Source organism: Helobdella robusta (genome assembly GCF_000326865.2).
Source record: "Helobdella robusta unplaced genomic scaffold HELROscaffold_1, whole genome shotgun sequence".
NCBI classification, from domain to species: Eukaryota; Metazoa; Annelida; class Clitellata; order Rhynchobdellida; family Glossiphoniidae; genus Helobdella; species Helobdella robusta.
Window position 1 is genome coordinate 806,543 of NW_008703570.1, and position 17,163 is coordinate 823,705.

The window sequence follows — 17,163 nt, forward strand, 5'->3', positions numbered from 1 at the left end:
ACACATAATTTGAAAAAAAAATCAACAAAAATTTGAATGATAAACAGTGGATTAAAAATGTATAAACGTTCTTTAAATTATAGAACTATGATATAATTATAAATGCATAACTGTTGTTTCTTAACTGAACCATGGAAAAATCTTATTACCAAACTTCTATACATAGAACGTAAGAATGAATGTCTTACTTCTTCATCTGTTTCTTCTTCGTTGTCCTCCTCATCTTCTTCTTCCTCCTCCTCCTCCTCACCACCTGCCTGCTCTGCAGATGAGGTTGGTGGCCAGAATCTCTGAGCTGATTTCTTATTGTGTCGTTTAGGCTTATGTTTGGCTAATTCGTTTGACGAATTCATCATTGGTTGAAGAATTCTCCTGCGCCCATTTATAAACCTGCTCAATGCAAAATTTTAAAGATGTCAGTCCAATAACCTGATTCCATCTCCGTGGACGTAGTAGATGTAACAATTATTGATAAAATTTACCGTGAAACAAATGATTCATACATTGATGAAAAATGAGAAAAATAGGAAATAAATAATTTAATAATTATATTCTAACCTAAAATGAAAAAAATAGTAAATGAATCTATCACCCACCAATTATTAACTTGTAATATTGTGAGATTAGTTTGAGAAGCAATCTGTCGTTTTTCATCTTCGTTTGGGTATGGATGCTAAAAAAATTAAATTAAACTAAACAGTTAATGGTAAAATATAACAGTGGGTAATTTACGCGTTGAGAATATGTGCTTATAAAAAAGGCTAAAAGTCCTTGCTAGGTTCAGAGGAATCAGCAACAAACACACAAACAATGGACAAGAATACATGTTAAATGACGCATCACGCACAAAACATGTGATAGGCGAACATCTCGTCGCTATTTTAGAACCAGGTCACTGCACGTACTACGAAAAAGCACCAGGCAACCTTAACCATTAGGCCATCACGTCATATACAAGCAACTAAACATGATTTGACATGGACAAATGAATTTACCTACATTTGAATTAATTCATTTATTTAGTAATTATTTTATCAACCTCAACCATCACACCAACATGAACTGATTCTAATAAAAGTAACTCTTTAACAACGAAATTATGAACATAATATAAAAATAACTTACACTAAGATGTTGGAAAAGCCATGCTTTCATAACTTTCGTTGCTTTCTTAGGCAAAACTCCACGTTTTGACTTTTTCTGTTGACTGTCATCATCGCTATTCATAAATATTTGTGTATCTGCACCTTCAATTATAACGACAACAAATAGTTAGTCAAACCGACAAAGAACAATAAAAACATGCCAATTTGACGATGAATGAAGAAAACCATATCAATTTTCAAGCTCACCATATATACAAACACCATTTTAATTTCAAATTTCATTATTCTCATTATTATTATTATTATTAGCAGTAGTAATAGTAGTAGTTCAAACGTTTGTGTGTAGTGCTATACACACCTCTGCTTCAGAGTTGAGCACACATTGAAATGATTCTTTTTTTTAAAATCTGATCAAGGAAGACTATTTCACCTTGACAGGTAGGTAGCACATTCAAAACATTCGCAATTACATGATAGGGATGTTCAAAAAGCCTATAAAAGATTTGCTGAGTGTTCTGGCATGTTCACGCAGAATGAGGTCATGTCGATATACCGGGAATTTTATAGATATTATTTTATAGATAAAAAAAAACAAAAATGTTTCGAGTAGAGTAGTGACAAGAAGTCAATGAAACATTGGAAGAAGAAAAAAGTACCGAAGCAAAGAGGATGAGCCTGGCGGTTTTATCCTTGAACATTCTGAAGTTTTTTGATAGATGCATGGGAAGCTTTGTACAAGAGTAAATTCCAATGGCCTATTCGAAGTATGACGAGGCATTTACTAAAAAAAGCAGCAATGTCGGTTGTGAACGTGAGTATGTGCCTAATATGCAGTTGCATGATTTATTTCATGATGTCTGATGAATGTTTATCGAAGGTGAGGTATTTGTCGAAAGTAACATCAAGAGGTTTGATATAATTTGAGATTTAAACAAAACTAAGTTTTAGTTTCAAGTTAAATAACTAGATAAGTTAACTTCAAACTCACTAACAATGAAAACCAGATATGTCAAGAGAGTGAAAAATGACATCATTCTAATGATAGCCTTGTAACAGTTTTAGCTTTAAAACAAATCTTAGCTACAGTTTTCTAAATGAAACACTCAACCCAGAAAAATATTATCGATAAATTTTTAAAAAATTGTTGTAACAAATGCAAAATACCGAAAATGTCAATAAAGATAAAAGTAAATTAATGAACATATCAGTAATGAATTATAAACTGAAAATGTCTGGTCTTGCTTACTCATTGTAGAATGTTGTGGGAAGTTCAAAAGTCCTGCGGCAGCAAGCTGTGTATCATGAATGTTTCTGACCTGAGATGCTGTGTTGTCGATCACTTGGGTTGGTATCTATATTTTTATTTACAATTTATAAAATTTAATATCTGATTTGAGAAAAAACATTTTTTAACAAATATAAATTAATTCAATTTTTTAAATGTTAAAAATTAACTGATTGAAACTAATAAATTTAGAATAACTCCAGGTAAAGTTTAAGAGCATATCAATTTTCACTTATATTTCATTGCTCTCAGAGTCATTTCATACCTCATTAACTATTTTTTGATGCCGTGGAGTAACAGACAGTTAATCCAATTTTATAAAAGAATATTCAAAAACCAGAAGTAGTAATATAACTTTAATTAGGCCCAACAAGCAATGCTTAGAGCCTAATAAAAAAAGGTTTCATTACTAATAGCAAGAAAAACCCTATTCAAAACCTTTTCAATATAAAGATGAATAACGATGCAAGGAAGTGCCAAAATGAATATAATTGCTTCTTAGAAAATAGAATAAATGTATCAAGACCAACAAAATTTTTATCCTTGATTTATTGTTTGACTACAACAATTTTTCGTTGAGGCTGAGATATTTCAATGTTGCACAGTACAATGATTGCTTTTATATTAAGCTGTGTTGATCACTCCTTTATATTATTATTATTTATGATCAACCAGTTTTGATGAACACAGAGCTGCTTAAATACTGCTTAATTATGCGTGTTAAACAATAAGTTGTTAAATTATAAAAAACAATTGGATTTCAATAAATAGCCAAGCATTGCACCATATGACAAGGCTTGAGTTGCACAGAAACAGCATTCAAACAGTTGTCTACTAGCAATATGAAGATGTGAAACGTGCCATTCTACTGCCTGAGCTAACTCAATGATCAAAAACCTTTCAAGGCAACACCTGAAGGAAAAAAGCAAGCGATAGAAATAGTGATATCAGCCTTGATGGTCTGAGACTGAGATGAATAGTTTTTCAGTTTTACTGCAGAAGGAAGAGCCTTACTAAGTTAACAACAGTTACTATCTAAAATTTCAGTCTATTGTTAACTTATTTCCAAATTATGTTTGTTACTTTCGAGAACTATTTCAACTAATTGCTATTAAATTAATATGTCATTGCAAATAAACACATGTGAAGCTGGAAAAATTTATCAAAGTCATTGCATCTAACAAATCCTGATAACTTTTAAAAAGCATAAACACTTTTAAATTTAAAAGTTACAGAACATTTTTTAGTGGTTTTGAAAATAATTAATAACTATTAGATTAAAAATTAATATGAACTTGAATAGGTTGAGCAACGAGTCCTTGTGGTGTCTGCACCATCTGGTAAACAGTACCCCCTGAAACAACCTGACCCTGGCCTAAATTGGAGATAGGAGAAATGAGATTTGTTGAAATGAGTGGTGACTTGAGAGGTGACATAAGGGAGCTGTCTGCATTAGGTATTTCAATGCTGGCTTCGTTGTCATCATCTAAATCTATGGGCACAAGTTGACTCGAATGCATAGATGTTTTGAGACATCTTATGTATCTTGAGCAGAAGTCTTTGCATAAATCATGAACTTTTTCTAACTCAATTAAATGAATCTTAAGAACTTTCAAGGTTTCTATCATCTGAAATATTGTAAAAAAAAAACAAATAATCACATAAAAGTTTGTAACCAAAAATGATCTAAAAAATCTTTACCAGATTATCAACATCTGAGTCTTCTGTGAAGATAGGTGTTTCCTCTTGGTGCAATTTCATGAAGTGATTGTTAATGTCGTTATCAATATTTTTAATTGGCTGACTAACAGATGAAGCTGTGGACTGGTCACATCTCTCAAATAAGAATGAAATCAAAGCAAACAGGGGATGACTGGGAAAACGTTTGCAAAATATTTTATGAATACACAATTTTTATAAACAGTTTTCAAAGCCATCGAATAAAATCAAGCCATCTTAAGGCCAAAAATAATTTTAAGAACTAGCAAATATATTATGCTGAACATAAAATGAAATTGAAACATGAGACCAAATTTTCAAAATGCCTCATGCCATTAATAAACATCTAGCAATAAATATTACAATTTTTGTTTCATTACTTGAACGTCCATGTCATGTCGAGGCGTTAACACAACATTTTTCTATTTATTTTAAAGTGAAACTTTCAAAAAAATACATCAAGCCTTTTACATTATACTTGTTTCCGATTAAAATAATAACAAATGTGAACAACCTAATGATATTGATCAAATAAGAACCTGTATATTTTTTGTTTATAACAATCAATTTCTTCATCAGTTAGCGAATTTAATGAATCATCATTTTCCGTTTCTTCTCTATCATCATCATCCTCATCATCATCATCATTTTCTTGATTTTCATTGACTTCTGTGAGTCTACAAAAAAATAGAACAATGTAACAAGGCAATGTTACATACACATCACCAGTATAAAGTGTTTTGCGAATATACCATATTTAATGCATGCTAACAATAAGCCAACATAAAAACACATGTGGTAAGATCACGAGTATTAAAAGCTAATGGAAATAATTATATTGAGTGACATGGTTTGAATGGAAGATATTCACGCCCTTGGTTTATTTTTTGTAAACAAAGTATGCTCTGTTTAAAGTTGGAAAAGCACCATTGAACAAGAGGGAGGTGGCCTACTAAAGAAAGTTATCCTGGACAAAATATATTAAAGCATTTTTATATATTAGCCAAGAAATTATACACACACAATAATCATTTTCAACCCAGATAATTTGGACAAAATAAGACACTAACTCATAATTATCAACAGCAGCAGTACTTTCTGCATTTATATTACCACATGCCAATGAAGGAGCAAGAACAATATTGATTCCCTGCGGTTGTATCATTATAGGAACTCCATAGTTCTGTTGCACAAAATATGGTATATTTTCCAAACCACTTTGCATACCTAAATGTAGTAGTAAATGTATACATAAGTGAACATAACACATGTAAAATATGTTAAGATTTTTCAAATTGTGAACATACAAATATAAATAAAAATAAATAAATTTTTATTTGGAACCCTTCCTTATTAAATTATAATTTATAAGTAATTTATATATGTATAATTTATATGTGTGTGCTACTTTATCAATAAATGCACACACACAGACAAGCGTACCTGTAAATCATTATTTAAAAGCATCTTCTAGCTTTCTGTTCATCTTGAAACACACCCATCACATCCACCCACCCACCATGGTGAATGCCAAAATTTGTTACCAGATAAAAGGTTTTTTGGCATTGCTAGGTGAAAAGAATATCATAGTCTTCATTTTCAACAAAAAGCTCCTAAACATTTTACAAGAAAATCTCTAAAAGCTGTTATTTGCATAATTTTTCTATTTGACTGTTCAAAACCATTAACTACAAGAATAAGGCGCTTTTCTGTACACACAATTACTCTTAATCCAATAAATTATGAAAAAATACTGATGCTTTATGACTAGTATTGGTCTTAAATCTCAATTTCATGTGAACAATTTTTAAACACATTCATCAAATTGACTCAGTATACCAGTCTAAACAATACTTTTTTTTTATGTAAAAATTCATTGTTAAAATTTTTAAATGTTTCAAGGTGTATTATATATTTCAATTAATACTCATCTTAATCCAAATCAACTGATCAGCTGGCTGCTAAGCTGAAGCTCTATATTTTCAAAAAAAGCATTAGTTTTAATCATTTTTGTTAATCGGGACCTAACTAGTCAATGATTTTAATTTGATATAATTAATGAAACACTACCTTTATCTAGTTAAATGAAGCATGAACAATTTTCAGTCAGAGTAAGTAAAAAAGAAATGAAGAATTGTTTACAAAATGTGAATCTTCGGACATGACTCCTGAATGTTAAAGCGATTAGTTAGATCTTGAAATTGTCTCAATGCAGTATACTAAAAATAAACAGCTGAAGTGCCTTTCCAACTAGTAAACCATGGATTTTCAGATTTTGGCTTTTCATGGGAAAAATGAACCCATTTCAATTTTAATAAAAAGTTGTCTTCAAATTTGACTATCGGAAGTATAACAGAGCAGGCTCAAACAAAGACATTATGAATTGGTTCAAATTATAACTGTGATATTATTTAATTCAATTCAAGCTGAGTTTAGTCGAAATTCATCTCTCCCCCCTCTCCACTGTAAAATTCTTGATTTGTCACTGTCAAGCAAAAGTATATAAAAATCTATATATATATATATATATATATACGATAACCAAAATGAAAGAAATTGGAACCAGGTCATAAGAATTATAAGTCTTTTTTGTTCTGCTTCAAGTTGAATTAATTAAGTAAAATTAACCATTAATAATCAGAGAGGGTTATTTTAAATTAAGTCTATTAAAAATAATATATAAATTATAAATAAAATTTGATTGAGTAACACCAAGAATATCAAGTTTTATAAATATATGACATTTGTGTGATTAAAAATTAAATTCGACAGAACTGAGAAAATTTTGTTTAGTATAGTTTAGTTTAGTATTTAGTTAGAGTTTAGTAATTTAGTTAGAACGGGACCCCAACCCCTCTTTCTATAGCAAGTTATCTTGACCACTATCTATCATCGGTTTGACTTTGACGTGAAAATTTTTAAAACACGTCTCTCCAACCCCACCACACTTTTTGCTCGTTTATCCACTTCCCTTCATTCACCATTAGCATTACAATTACACTATCTGACTATCAAACGCATATCACTACTACCACCGACATCAACAGCCTTACACTTGCAAACAGTTAACGGACACAAAAGGAATAAAAAAAATTCATACATATTATAAAACAAAACGAGCACATCTCCGACACTAACCTCAGGCGGAGTTGTGAAGAAATAAAACTGATAAAATAAATGATTGACAAGTCAACATGGACTCTTTATATAACACATCAATTGAACGACAACGTCACTCTTCATCAAAATGGCGATTATTGCCCTCCTTCGCACACCTCCATTAAGTTATTTTTAGAAACTTACGATGTATGGAAGGTCGAAAATATATTACCGCATCAAATCATGGATGTTAAATATTTATTAATTAAGATAATATATAAAACACGGAACGTCATCCGCGGTAAATATCGTCGTTGAACTGTTGCAAAATTGCTATTGACGCGGTGAAGGTTTGTCTACGGTAAATTGATTGGACCTTTAGTAGACATTATACTCACTTTTAATTCTCGGAGTGTACTTGTAATATTTGGAACACACTTGTGTATATATTAATGCACACTGCATCAGAAGTCCTGTATATGAAAGGTTAGTGTGAAAGATTTGTTGATGAACGAATGAAGATACGTTTGTCAGTCAACACGCTTGGAGAAACCGCTGAATCAACCTGTTGTACATTTTCAAATTGCGTTTAATGACAATAATAAATTGTTAACACCGGTGACTTGTTTACACCATGGATATATATGGTTTACACCACTCATATCATGAATTTTTCGTCCATGTTTATAGACAAATGTGACGTAATATTTGAAACGTTCTTGTTATTTTAGTTCAATATACTCAGTGTTCCCTGGTACATAAACTAAGCGTTTCTTGTTGTAGAGTTGTTTATTAAGATTACATGATGTGACATTAAAATACGTTGTTGTGTCATTGTTAAGGAGACAATTTCAACATATGGTGCTTTTATATTTTTACTATTATATTCTTCGGCAGCGTTCTCCTGCTGGTAAAAGTCACCCGGTGCTTTTTCTCAGTTTATGCAGTGACAGGCTCTATCGAAGAATAAGACAAAATAAGATGCCCGCCTATTACTATTACATGCTTCGTGTATGATGCGTCGTTTAGCAAGTATTCATATAAGATGTTTGTGGCGTGCTGTTAATTCTTTGGAACTTAGGAAGAGTGTAACAGACCTTTAACCACGAACCAGGGCAACGCGGAGTAAAAGGACCCCAAAGAATATAAAAGTTGAACATTTTTAAATTTAATCAAAGTTGAATTAAATATTTTTTAATAGCATACAGAATGTGCATGCTTTATCACGTTGTTTGTGTCAATAGAGTACGCTTGATAACGTGCTTTTAATAACGTGCGCATTCGATATTTCAAATAGCAGACGATTGTTAAAACATTTAACAAAGAAAGACTTTTGGTTAACTATTTTGTAATGGGAAAAAATTCTCATTTGATGGACTTATCACAAAGATATATGGATACACTTTTGACTGAAACAACTGTTTCAGCACATTGTAAAAGTATTTTCAATGTTAGGCCGTTTTAAAATGACATTGGCTCTTGCAAGTGAACGGTTTTAATGACACTATCCACTATAACAATTTCTATTTTTAGTGGTCATAAAAGTTGAATAAAATTATAATAATTTTAATTACATCAACGATCTAAATGCTCACAGCCAATCTATCGGGTTATTCGGAAAGTAATAACGTTTTTTGGGGGCGAAAATGAAAGACGATCTTCGTTAAAATGAATAGATATTTAATTAAATTATATATTGGCCATTCTGACCGAAACAAATAATAATCCGAAGAGGCCAGGTCTGAAGAATATGGTTGGTGTGGTAGTACATCCAATCCAAGCTGTAAAAGCTACTGTCGAGTGACCAAACTTGTATGAGGTCTCGCATTATCTTGGTGGAACACTAACATTTTCTGGCCTTTTCTGTTGTATTGCATCATTCAGTTTGTCCAGCTGATAATAGTAGACTTTCGAATTAATTGTTGTGTTATCCGGTAAAAGCTCAAAAACAGTGACTCCTTTAAAATCCCATCAAACAGACAGCATCACCTTTTTTATGGATATCGGCTTTTGAATTGCTTTGAGTCGGCCCATCTTTTCTGCTCCACGATTGTTATATACAACCCATTTTTTATTCCCAAAAAGGAGGCGCTTAAAAAATCATTTTCGTGACGTTTGAAAAGTGAAGCACAGACGTCAACGCGACGACACAAATTTATCTCAGTGAGGACACGGAGAACCTAAATATCGGGCTTCGAAGTTAAATTCTTGCCTTTCAGGTGATCATAGACAAATGAGTTTAATAAATGTAACCTCTCACCTATGTTTGCATCAACTAATGCCTTTATCGCGTTTTTATCAGCTTCAACCGGCCTTCCAGAACGTGGTGCATTTTCGACATCAAAATTGCCGAATTGAAATTTTGCAAACCAGCTCTGGCACTGGCGCATTGTCAACACATATTTTCTATCCATACACACGGTTAAATTCTTTCTGGCTTGAACAACATTTATATCTTTTCTATAGTAAAAAATGAAAAATATGACGAAAATGCTGTTATTGCTCTCCATATTTCAAAGGGCACCGACCTAAAACTACTGCGTAAAATCAATTGAACTTATTCAAACACAAGCCTTGCTGTAACAGCTGTCAAAATATAAGTCATTGACAATGCGAGTGTGAAGTTAGCTGTGAAAAACTACAATTAAATCCTCTGTCGGGAATAACCGAACAATATAATAGTTAATAGAAATAATTTTATGTTTTAGGGTGAAGTATGAAAAAATAAATGAATATTCATAATGTTTGTCAATTCAATGAACGTTTGCCTCGCATTGGGTAAAAATGAATTCTTCAACTGCATCAGATGCCCCTTAGGCTACGAACCTGAAACGAATACGAACCAAGCATTGCATGGTATGGTAATGAAAGCTTCCAACGAATGCTCGATCCCCAGTCACAGTCTACAGACGCAGCAAACGCCATTTTGCGACAATCAAAAAAGGCATTCAACCGCTATTTTCATTGGTTAAGTTAATAAAACGTTATGAGTTATGATCGCCAACGACAAGCGATGTCATGTGCGACAACCACACATATATTCTCTGAATATATGAATTAACAATATTAAAAATTATTCCCCAAAGTTGATATTACCCGATCGCATTTTTCCAATCATAAACTGAATTTTAAGTAGCAAGGATGCCATACAATTCAATTATAATAGAATCTTATTGTCTTGGTTGGTTTGATTGGTGAAAACTGTATACATTAATTCTTAAGGGATTATGATACATGTATGGTGAAAAATAATAATTATAAGCGCCCGTGACATTATGGACAGGGCGCTGTGTGGCAATCTAAATGCTTATTAAGCAATTTTTTTAAATTCGGTAGCTTTATTTCAATTCATATGAGTAAATTCGATGTTAAAATGTAACAATGAAAACTTAAAATTTTCAGCCAATAGAAATTAGTAAGTTTTATTCAATGTATACGTATGGTCACATATAGAATGCATCGGCTAATTGTCTCACCTGTTCTTTGGTTTCCATTGGTTACCTACCTATGTGAAATAAACTAATGTCTTCCAACATATCAGATTTGTTAATGAACCTTTTTAATTTAAATTTTAAATTTCAAATTCGAACAATGCTTAAATAAAGTAAATATCTTGATAATAGTATACTTTAAAATAAAATTTTACTTTCAACTTTTTTGAAAATAAATAAAATTAGAAATTTTTTTCGAAATCAATTAAACTAATTAAAGTTACTTTAATTATTTTTGTAACGCAACTTAGAAAACTGAAAATTAATAAAAGAAATAAAAAAATTACTGTTGAACAACTTTAAAGTCGTTACGGAACAGGTTATATAGTTGCTTATATTATAACAATAATAACAATGCATTCATGTTTCTTGACGCTTGCTCGCTACACTGCACATCTTTAAATTAAAGGCTCACTCATTTTTTGAACAGAAAACAACAGACAAAAACAATCATACATTATATAACCAATGAAACGCTGTTGTCTATAAGAAGACTTTCTTTGGCTTTCAACAGTTCATTTTTAATATTTGACAAAAAAACAAATTATAAATAGCATGAGAAATATAGTTAAAAATGAATAAATTATGCATAATGTGATGACAAACTTTGCATTTTATTAACGTTGATATTAAAAAATGTAAAGGTATGCAGTCAGTTAACGTTATAACAGAGGAGTTAATTTATAAGGCGATTCAGAACGGATTAGATGCGGATCAACGGTCCAGTATCAGCTTTTACAATGACTCAGACGTTACCACGCTCTCGTTGAACTACCACAGTAATTTTTTTAACTCGCGGAAATGATGTTTCATTTTATAAAGCGCTTATTTGATTCGTCAGATATTTCGAAGATAGAAAATTTGTGGTGTTTCAATAATCTGAAAAAACTACAGTTAGACAACAACCTTATAGAAAATATTGAAGGATTGAATGGACTGAACAATCTTTGTATTTTGGGTTTGATGCTCCTAACTATTTATTATACATTATTATCATTATCACTAATATGATATAAAATGATACTTATTTTGCTTTTTAGATTTATCTTTTAATAGAATCAGAAAAATTGAAGGCTTGGATACTCTTTTTAATCTCCAAGAATTATCTCTTTTTAATAATAAAATTGAAAAGTTGGAAAATTTAGAAAATCTAGTGAACCTCGAATTTTTATCAGTAGGAAACAATTGCTTAACTGTTCTAGATGAGGTGTGTACATTCATTTATACTGTTTATTTATAATTATAAATATCTTTTAGGTCATTTATTCAACACGTATTTTTTTAAATGCAGCATTTGATTTCTCAATAGATGGCAATAAAATGACAATCATTTTTTATAAATCTTTCTTAAAGAAGATTGTCTTTTCATTCATTTTCAAATTTTCCTACAAAATATTTTAAATAGGCATATTAATGCACGTTTGAAATTGAAACAGTTGCGAACTTTTAAATATTGAGAGCTGAAGGTTTTTTTCATTCATGTCATACAAATCAACCACTGTAGACCATACTCTCACATCCAACTGTGAGCGTGGCCAGAATGGATTGCTTGAAAACAATTTTTAAATATTTCAAAAATGCAAAACTCTCAACACACTCATTGAGAATATAATTGCTTCAAAGACTTTGTATTCAAAATTCACCAACCGTGTCTCTTAAAAACACCACATTATATTAGTTGAATCCTGTTACGCCAGCCAACAGGTAACTTGAGTCAGTTAAACGAGTGCCGCTTTTGTTATTAAAAAGTTGATCGGTAAGCATGCACGAATAATGTTCACATGGCATCAATTTGATTAGTATACAATTTTTCATAAATTTATTTCCTTTGCCGCTGTATCTTTCTGCAACAAAAATTTTCAAAATGCGAAACTAAAGCTGTCATTCATCACCTCTTTATCCGGACTGCAATATAATAATTTTTTATTTTGAATTTATTGTAGTTTAAAATTTCAATAGATTCGAATTTACATTATTTTATCAATTAAACTGAAAATCATTCACTAGATCGTATCATTGCAAACATTACCAAATCTCAAATCCTTGAACATGGCTGAAAATCCTATTTGCGATTGCGGTGGATACAGAAGAACTGTTGTTAATCATTTGAGAAGATTGAAGTTTCTTGACTACTCCGTTGTTAACGAGAATGAGGTTTGATCTTATGAGATTTGATGAAACGTTTGTCTATCGTCGTTTTGCATTTTCGATATTTTCATCCTATTGCTGTTGTTGCTGTTGTTACTTATTGTTACTGTTATTATTATTATTGTTATTATTATTTAGAGAAATGTTCCACTAAGTATCATCGATGGAGAGAGAAATGAAAACACAGAACGTAACAAAAAAGTGAAACCAGTTGGCATATTGAAGAAGATTAAAAATAATGAAAGCAACGAGGTAATAGTAACAAATTACCAGTTATCAACAGATTAATTGATTCACTGACGTACGTATAAAGCAGGATGCATTTCCGACGGACGTGAACGGCTTGGCAATACTGGAGATGATGGTTTCGGAGGACGAAATAATTTTTTTGATGGGGCAACTGACGTGCGCATCTGTGCACTTCAATGAATATCCTTTAACCATTGAAAATGTTTTGTGTGCATTTTAGTTATGCAAGATTCCATTTCAATTAAAGATATCATTTAACATTTACGAAAAATCTAGACTAGAGTATGGTAAGCAATAAAATTTATAAATGCGATTTTTAAATTATTAAGACATGCACAACATTATGAAATTTAAATGATTTATGGATTTTTTATACCATTAACATTTTGTAAAAAACCAAACTATACTTTTAGAACGATATAAACTGTATTTGTTTAAGACCTTAACAGGCTGTTTAAATTCAAAAATGATTTAATAAGGATATTTCAAAAGCTTAATGAATATCGTTCAGAAAAACAAGCAGAGAAAAACGCGGAAATAAAAGAATTTGAGGCTTACCTCATAGAAGTGAAGCAAAAAAATCTGCAAACTGTGATTAGTGAAATCGACGATTTTACTGCTTGCAAGACAAAGGTACGATTGATGATAAACACATTTTCCTATGCATGGCTGTGGATTCTGATAATGAACATTTAATAATAATTTGTGTATACTTTTTCTGCAGACTTTTCTCCAAAAAATATTAAGGAATAAGATATTTTACAAAAAATAATTGACACATCCAATTTTGATTGCATCCATGTTCCTTGCTTAATAGAATGCAATTAATCATGTCTACCTTATAGCATAATTTGTTACTGAACACGTTGCTTTTGTGGAAGATTTTATGTGTCATTTTTGTATAAAGTTATTTTTTAAGATCACTTAGAACGCAGCTGTATAAACTATGTAGGTATGTAGTTAATAGGGTGTCCACATTTTCGCGTATTTCTGCAAGTGCAAATATAACAAAAATTTAAATTTAACATAACAATTTTTGGCGAAACATTTTCATTTTTGCTATAGACATGGAAAGAATTGAAAGTATCTTCAGACAGAGACTCAGTTGAAACTCTGATAACGTTGTATGACGACAAAATTGCAGAATTGTGGGAACGTCTCATGTATTTAGAGGTTCAACTGGTTGATCAATTAGATGTTCGTTCAAATAAACATTTTATTCTATCTTTTATTTAAATTTTTTTAACTTAATTAACTTTTTTAGGATTTAATAAAAGTTTTTGAACAAAATATAAAAGATATATTAAACGGTTGGATGGATAAAATTAGACAACAGTTGGTTGAATGCAGAAAAGCGATACATCGTTACAACATGTTGATGTCAAAAGAAGTTGTAGCTTTTTGCGAACATTTGATGACAAGTCAATGGCAAGAAGAAATTTTGTCGAATGAAAAACTTAGAACAGTAAGCGCTACAAATATATTTTATCTTTCAATGAATATTCCAATTTTTAATATTTAATTTTTAATCTTAAGATAACGACTCACGATAAAATTAAATTAATTACATTCAATTTATCTCAATTAAAATATTTAAAAAAATTTAACCTTTTTCGTTCATAAAAATGTGAGACAAACGCAGGTTGAAAACGTTTGATATGAGGTGAGTGAAAGGAAACCAGCTTAAAAAGTAAGAGTAGCCCTATATAATATACACTAGTCAAAGTAAAAATCTTGGACTTTTTAAACATATTTGTAGAATGCCAAATGACAGGCTAATAAAAACTGTATCAATTAAAAAAAATTGGTTTAGAAAAGTTAGAGAACTTGTAAAAATAGATAAATGACAGTACGGAACTGGGTTGGAAACGTTAATTTCAATGAAATTGACAGCGATAGAAAAATAAGCTGAAAATTGAAAAAAAGTAAATGCCATTGTTATCAACGATCTCAAAGTGTTAACAAGGATCATTGATAAAAATAAGAGAGAGAGAGAGAGAGAGAGAGAGAGAGAGAGAGCACAGTGCAGACAGTATAGGAAAGGGCAGCAGAGTAAGAACATTTTAATTTAATCTTACTCTAATATTAACTCATTTAAAACGATAATTAATTTTGTTTTATAACGTCTTTTTTGACCTTAATGCTTCTAACAAATTAACTGTGCCATTTTGTAATTCCCATGACATAACAACCAAATTACATAAGCGAATCACAACGGAAGCAAACCAAATTTCAAATTTTTTGAAAGAAACACTTTACTACATATGCATACATACTATTGATATGTTGAAAAAATGCATAACTTATGAAAAGTCAATTAACATAATACAGTAGAGAACTCCAGAATATCATGTCATTTACGACACACGAGCATGAAAGGTCATGTTTAAGATATAAATAGAATGGATTTTTATAATTAAATTCGAAAATAAAAAATTCCGATTTCGAGCATTCTGAGAATTGTGACTCCAGCTGTTGCAAAAACCTCCGATTTCCACATTCGACAGCCTTATGCTTTTGAGGACTGCATTATTTAATATAAAGAACGTTCTCAAAATAAAAATATGAAGCAAGAATATTTTAATAAAAATGTTAAATTTAGTGTTTTTTTAAACCATATTGATAATCAATCAACATTGATCATAATTGTAAAGCAATATAGTACTATTTCGTTTTAGATATTACTGAGAAAAGAATCCCTCCATGAGACGTTCAAAAATTCACTTGAAGTTTCCCTGCAAGTTATAGACAATTTCGAAGATCACGCAAACGAAAAAATAAAAATCTTCTTGGAATATCACATGCAAAAGTTACACCATAAAGAAGAAATAGAAAGAAACCGGCAAAGAGTTATTGAAATCAACCACTTTGTTGACTTTTTAAGAGATGAAATTGACAACTATAGTCTGAACATTTTAAACAACCAATAAATACATAATTGAATGTGATGGAGTTTGAAGATCAAAATAAAAAACGACAGGATAAAATGAAATCTTTATTGTTTTGACTTAGTTTTAATATTGAAATTAATATTAGTTTACCAATTTCAGCAATTTTTAAAAATTTCAAGCAATTTTTAAAAGTTTGCACAGCAACTTGGATTTAAGTTATTCATATCTGGTCAAAATTTAAGACTGTTTATTGGATTTAATTTATAATTATTGTTGTACCAGTTGTATCAACTTTTAACGACACTTTTTGATGTGTCAGAAGAACATTTAAGAATTACAATTTCTACTTGGAGCCACAAAATTGGTGTTTAAAGGAATTTAACATCACATCTTTTTTGCGCTATTAAATGAATATTTGTTTTTATTAACTTGACTAAATCATTTTTTGTCTCGCACTGTTTAATGATTAGAGCACTTGATATTAAGTCTAAATCTATTACAAGAAATTTTCCTTAAATTTTGTGAAGTCAAGAGCTAAATTTATTGCTTGCAGTTAATTCATAATAATTAAAAAGCTTCAAATCATTTTGCATATATATAAAATACGTTAAATGATCAATTAACTAATTAATTAATTAACGAATTGTATATATGCAAAATGATTTGAAGCAAATAAAATTTACCATTTAAACCATCTGATTGATGTTACTATATTGATTATATCTTAATTACATTTTAAATAGGAATGAGAGGAATCCAAGAACTTGAGATTCGTGATATCTGGATCCGAATCTAAATCTTGATGATGGATCCGGATGGATCCGAATCCAATTTGCATGCCATCTTAAAACCGTAAAATGTTGTTTCAAAACGAAATATGTTGCTACTTGCAAAAACTTTCCTTTGACAAACCAAACAAATAATTATAAAACGTAGATGTATCAACTTGTTACTTAGTAGTAATGTTAGTCATATAGTTAGAAACGAGAGCATTCATTCAAATTTATTAAATTCACAATTTTCTCACACAGGTCAATATCAAAACGATCAAAGTTAAATTATTCACTTATCCGATAGTTTTTTTCCTAGAAAAATTAACTTTCAAAAATGTTAACACTTTTTCGGCCGACCGAAATTTTTTTTCGTTCTTTAGGTTGATTTTGGACCCGTAAAAT

At 30.5% G+C, this 17,163-nt stretch overlaps 2 protein-coding genes across 2 annotated transcripts; one reads left to right on the forward strand and one right to left on the reverse strand.

Moving 5' to 3' along the window:
* Positions 1-77: 77 nt before the first annotated feature.
* HELRODRAFT_63009 (hypothetical protein) lies at positions 78-4,263 on the reverse strand (the record flags this gene model as incomplete). The annotated part of the gene is made up of 6 exons (XM_009010467.1): positions 78-390; positions 597-673; positions 1,126-1,247; positions 3,227-3,263; positions 3,705-4,019; positions 4,093-4,263. Coding segments are annotated over 6 exons (1,035 nt in total), but the record flags the coding sequence as incomplete, so codon positions are not given.
* Positions 4,264-11,346: 7,083 nt separating this feature from the next.
* Positions 11,347-16,027, forward strand: HELRODRAFT_158382 (hypothetical protein; the record flags this gene model as incomplete). Its single annotated transcript, XM_009010468.1, has 9 exons — positions 11,347-11,479; positions 11,741-11,907; positions 12,708-12,854; positions 12,987-13,100; positions 13,318-13,384; positions 13,609-13,730; positions 14,163-14,270; positions 14,362-14,562; positions 15,776-16,027. 9 exons carry the CDS (start codon positions 11,347-11,349, stop codon positions 16,025-16,027), a joined length of 1,311 nt encoding a protein of 436 aa, XP_009008716.1.
* Positions 16,028-17,163: the final 1,136 nt, after the last annotated feature.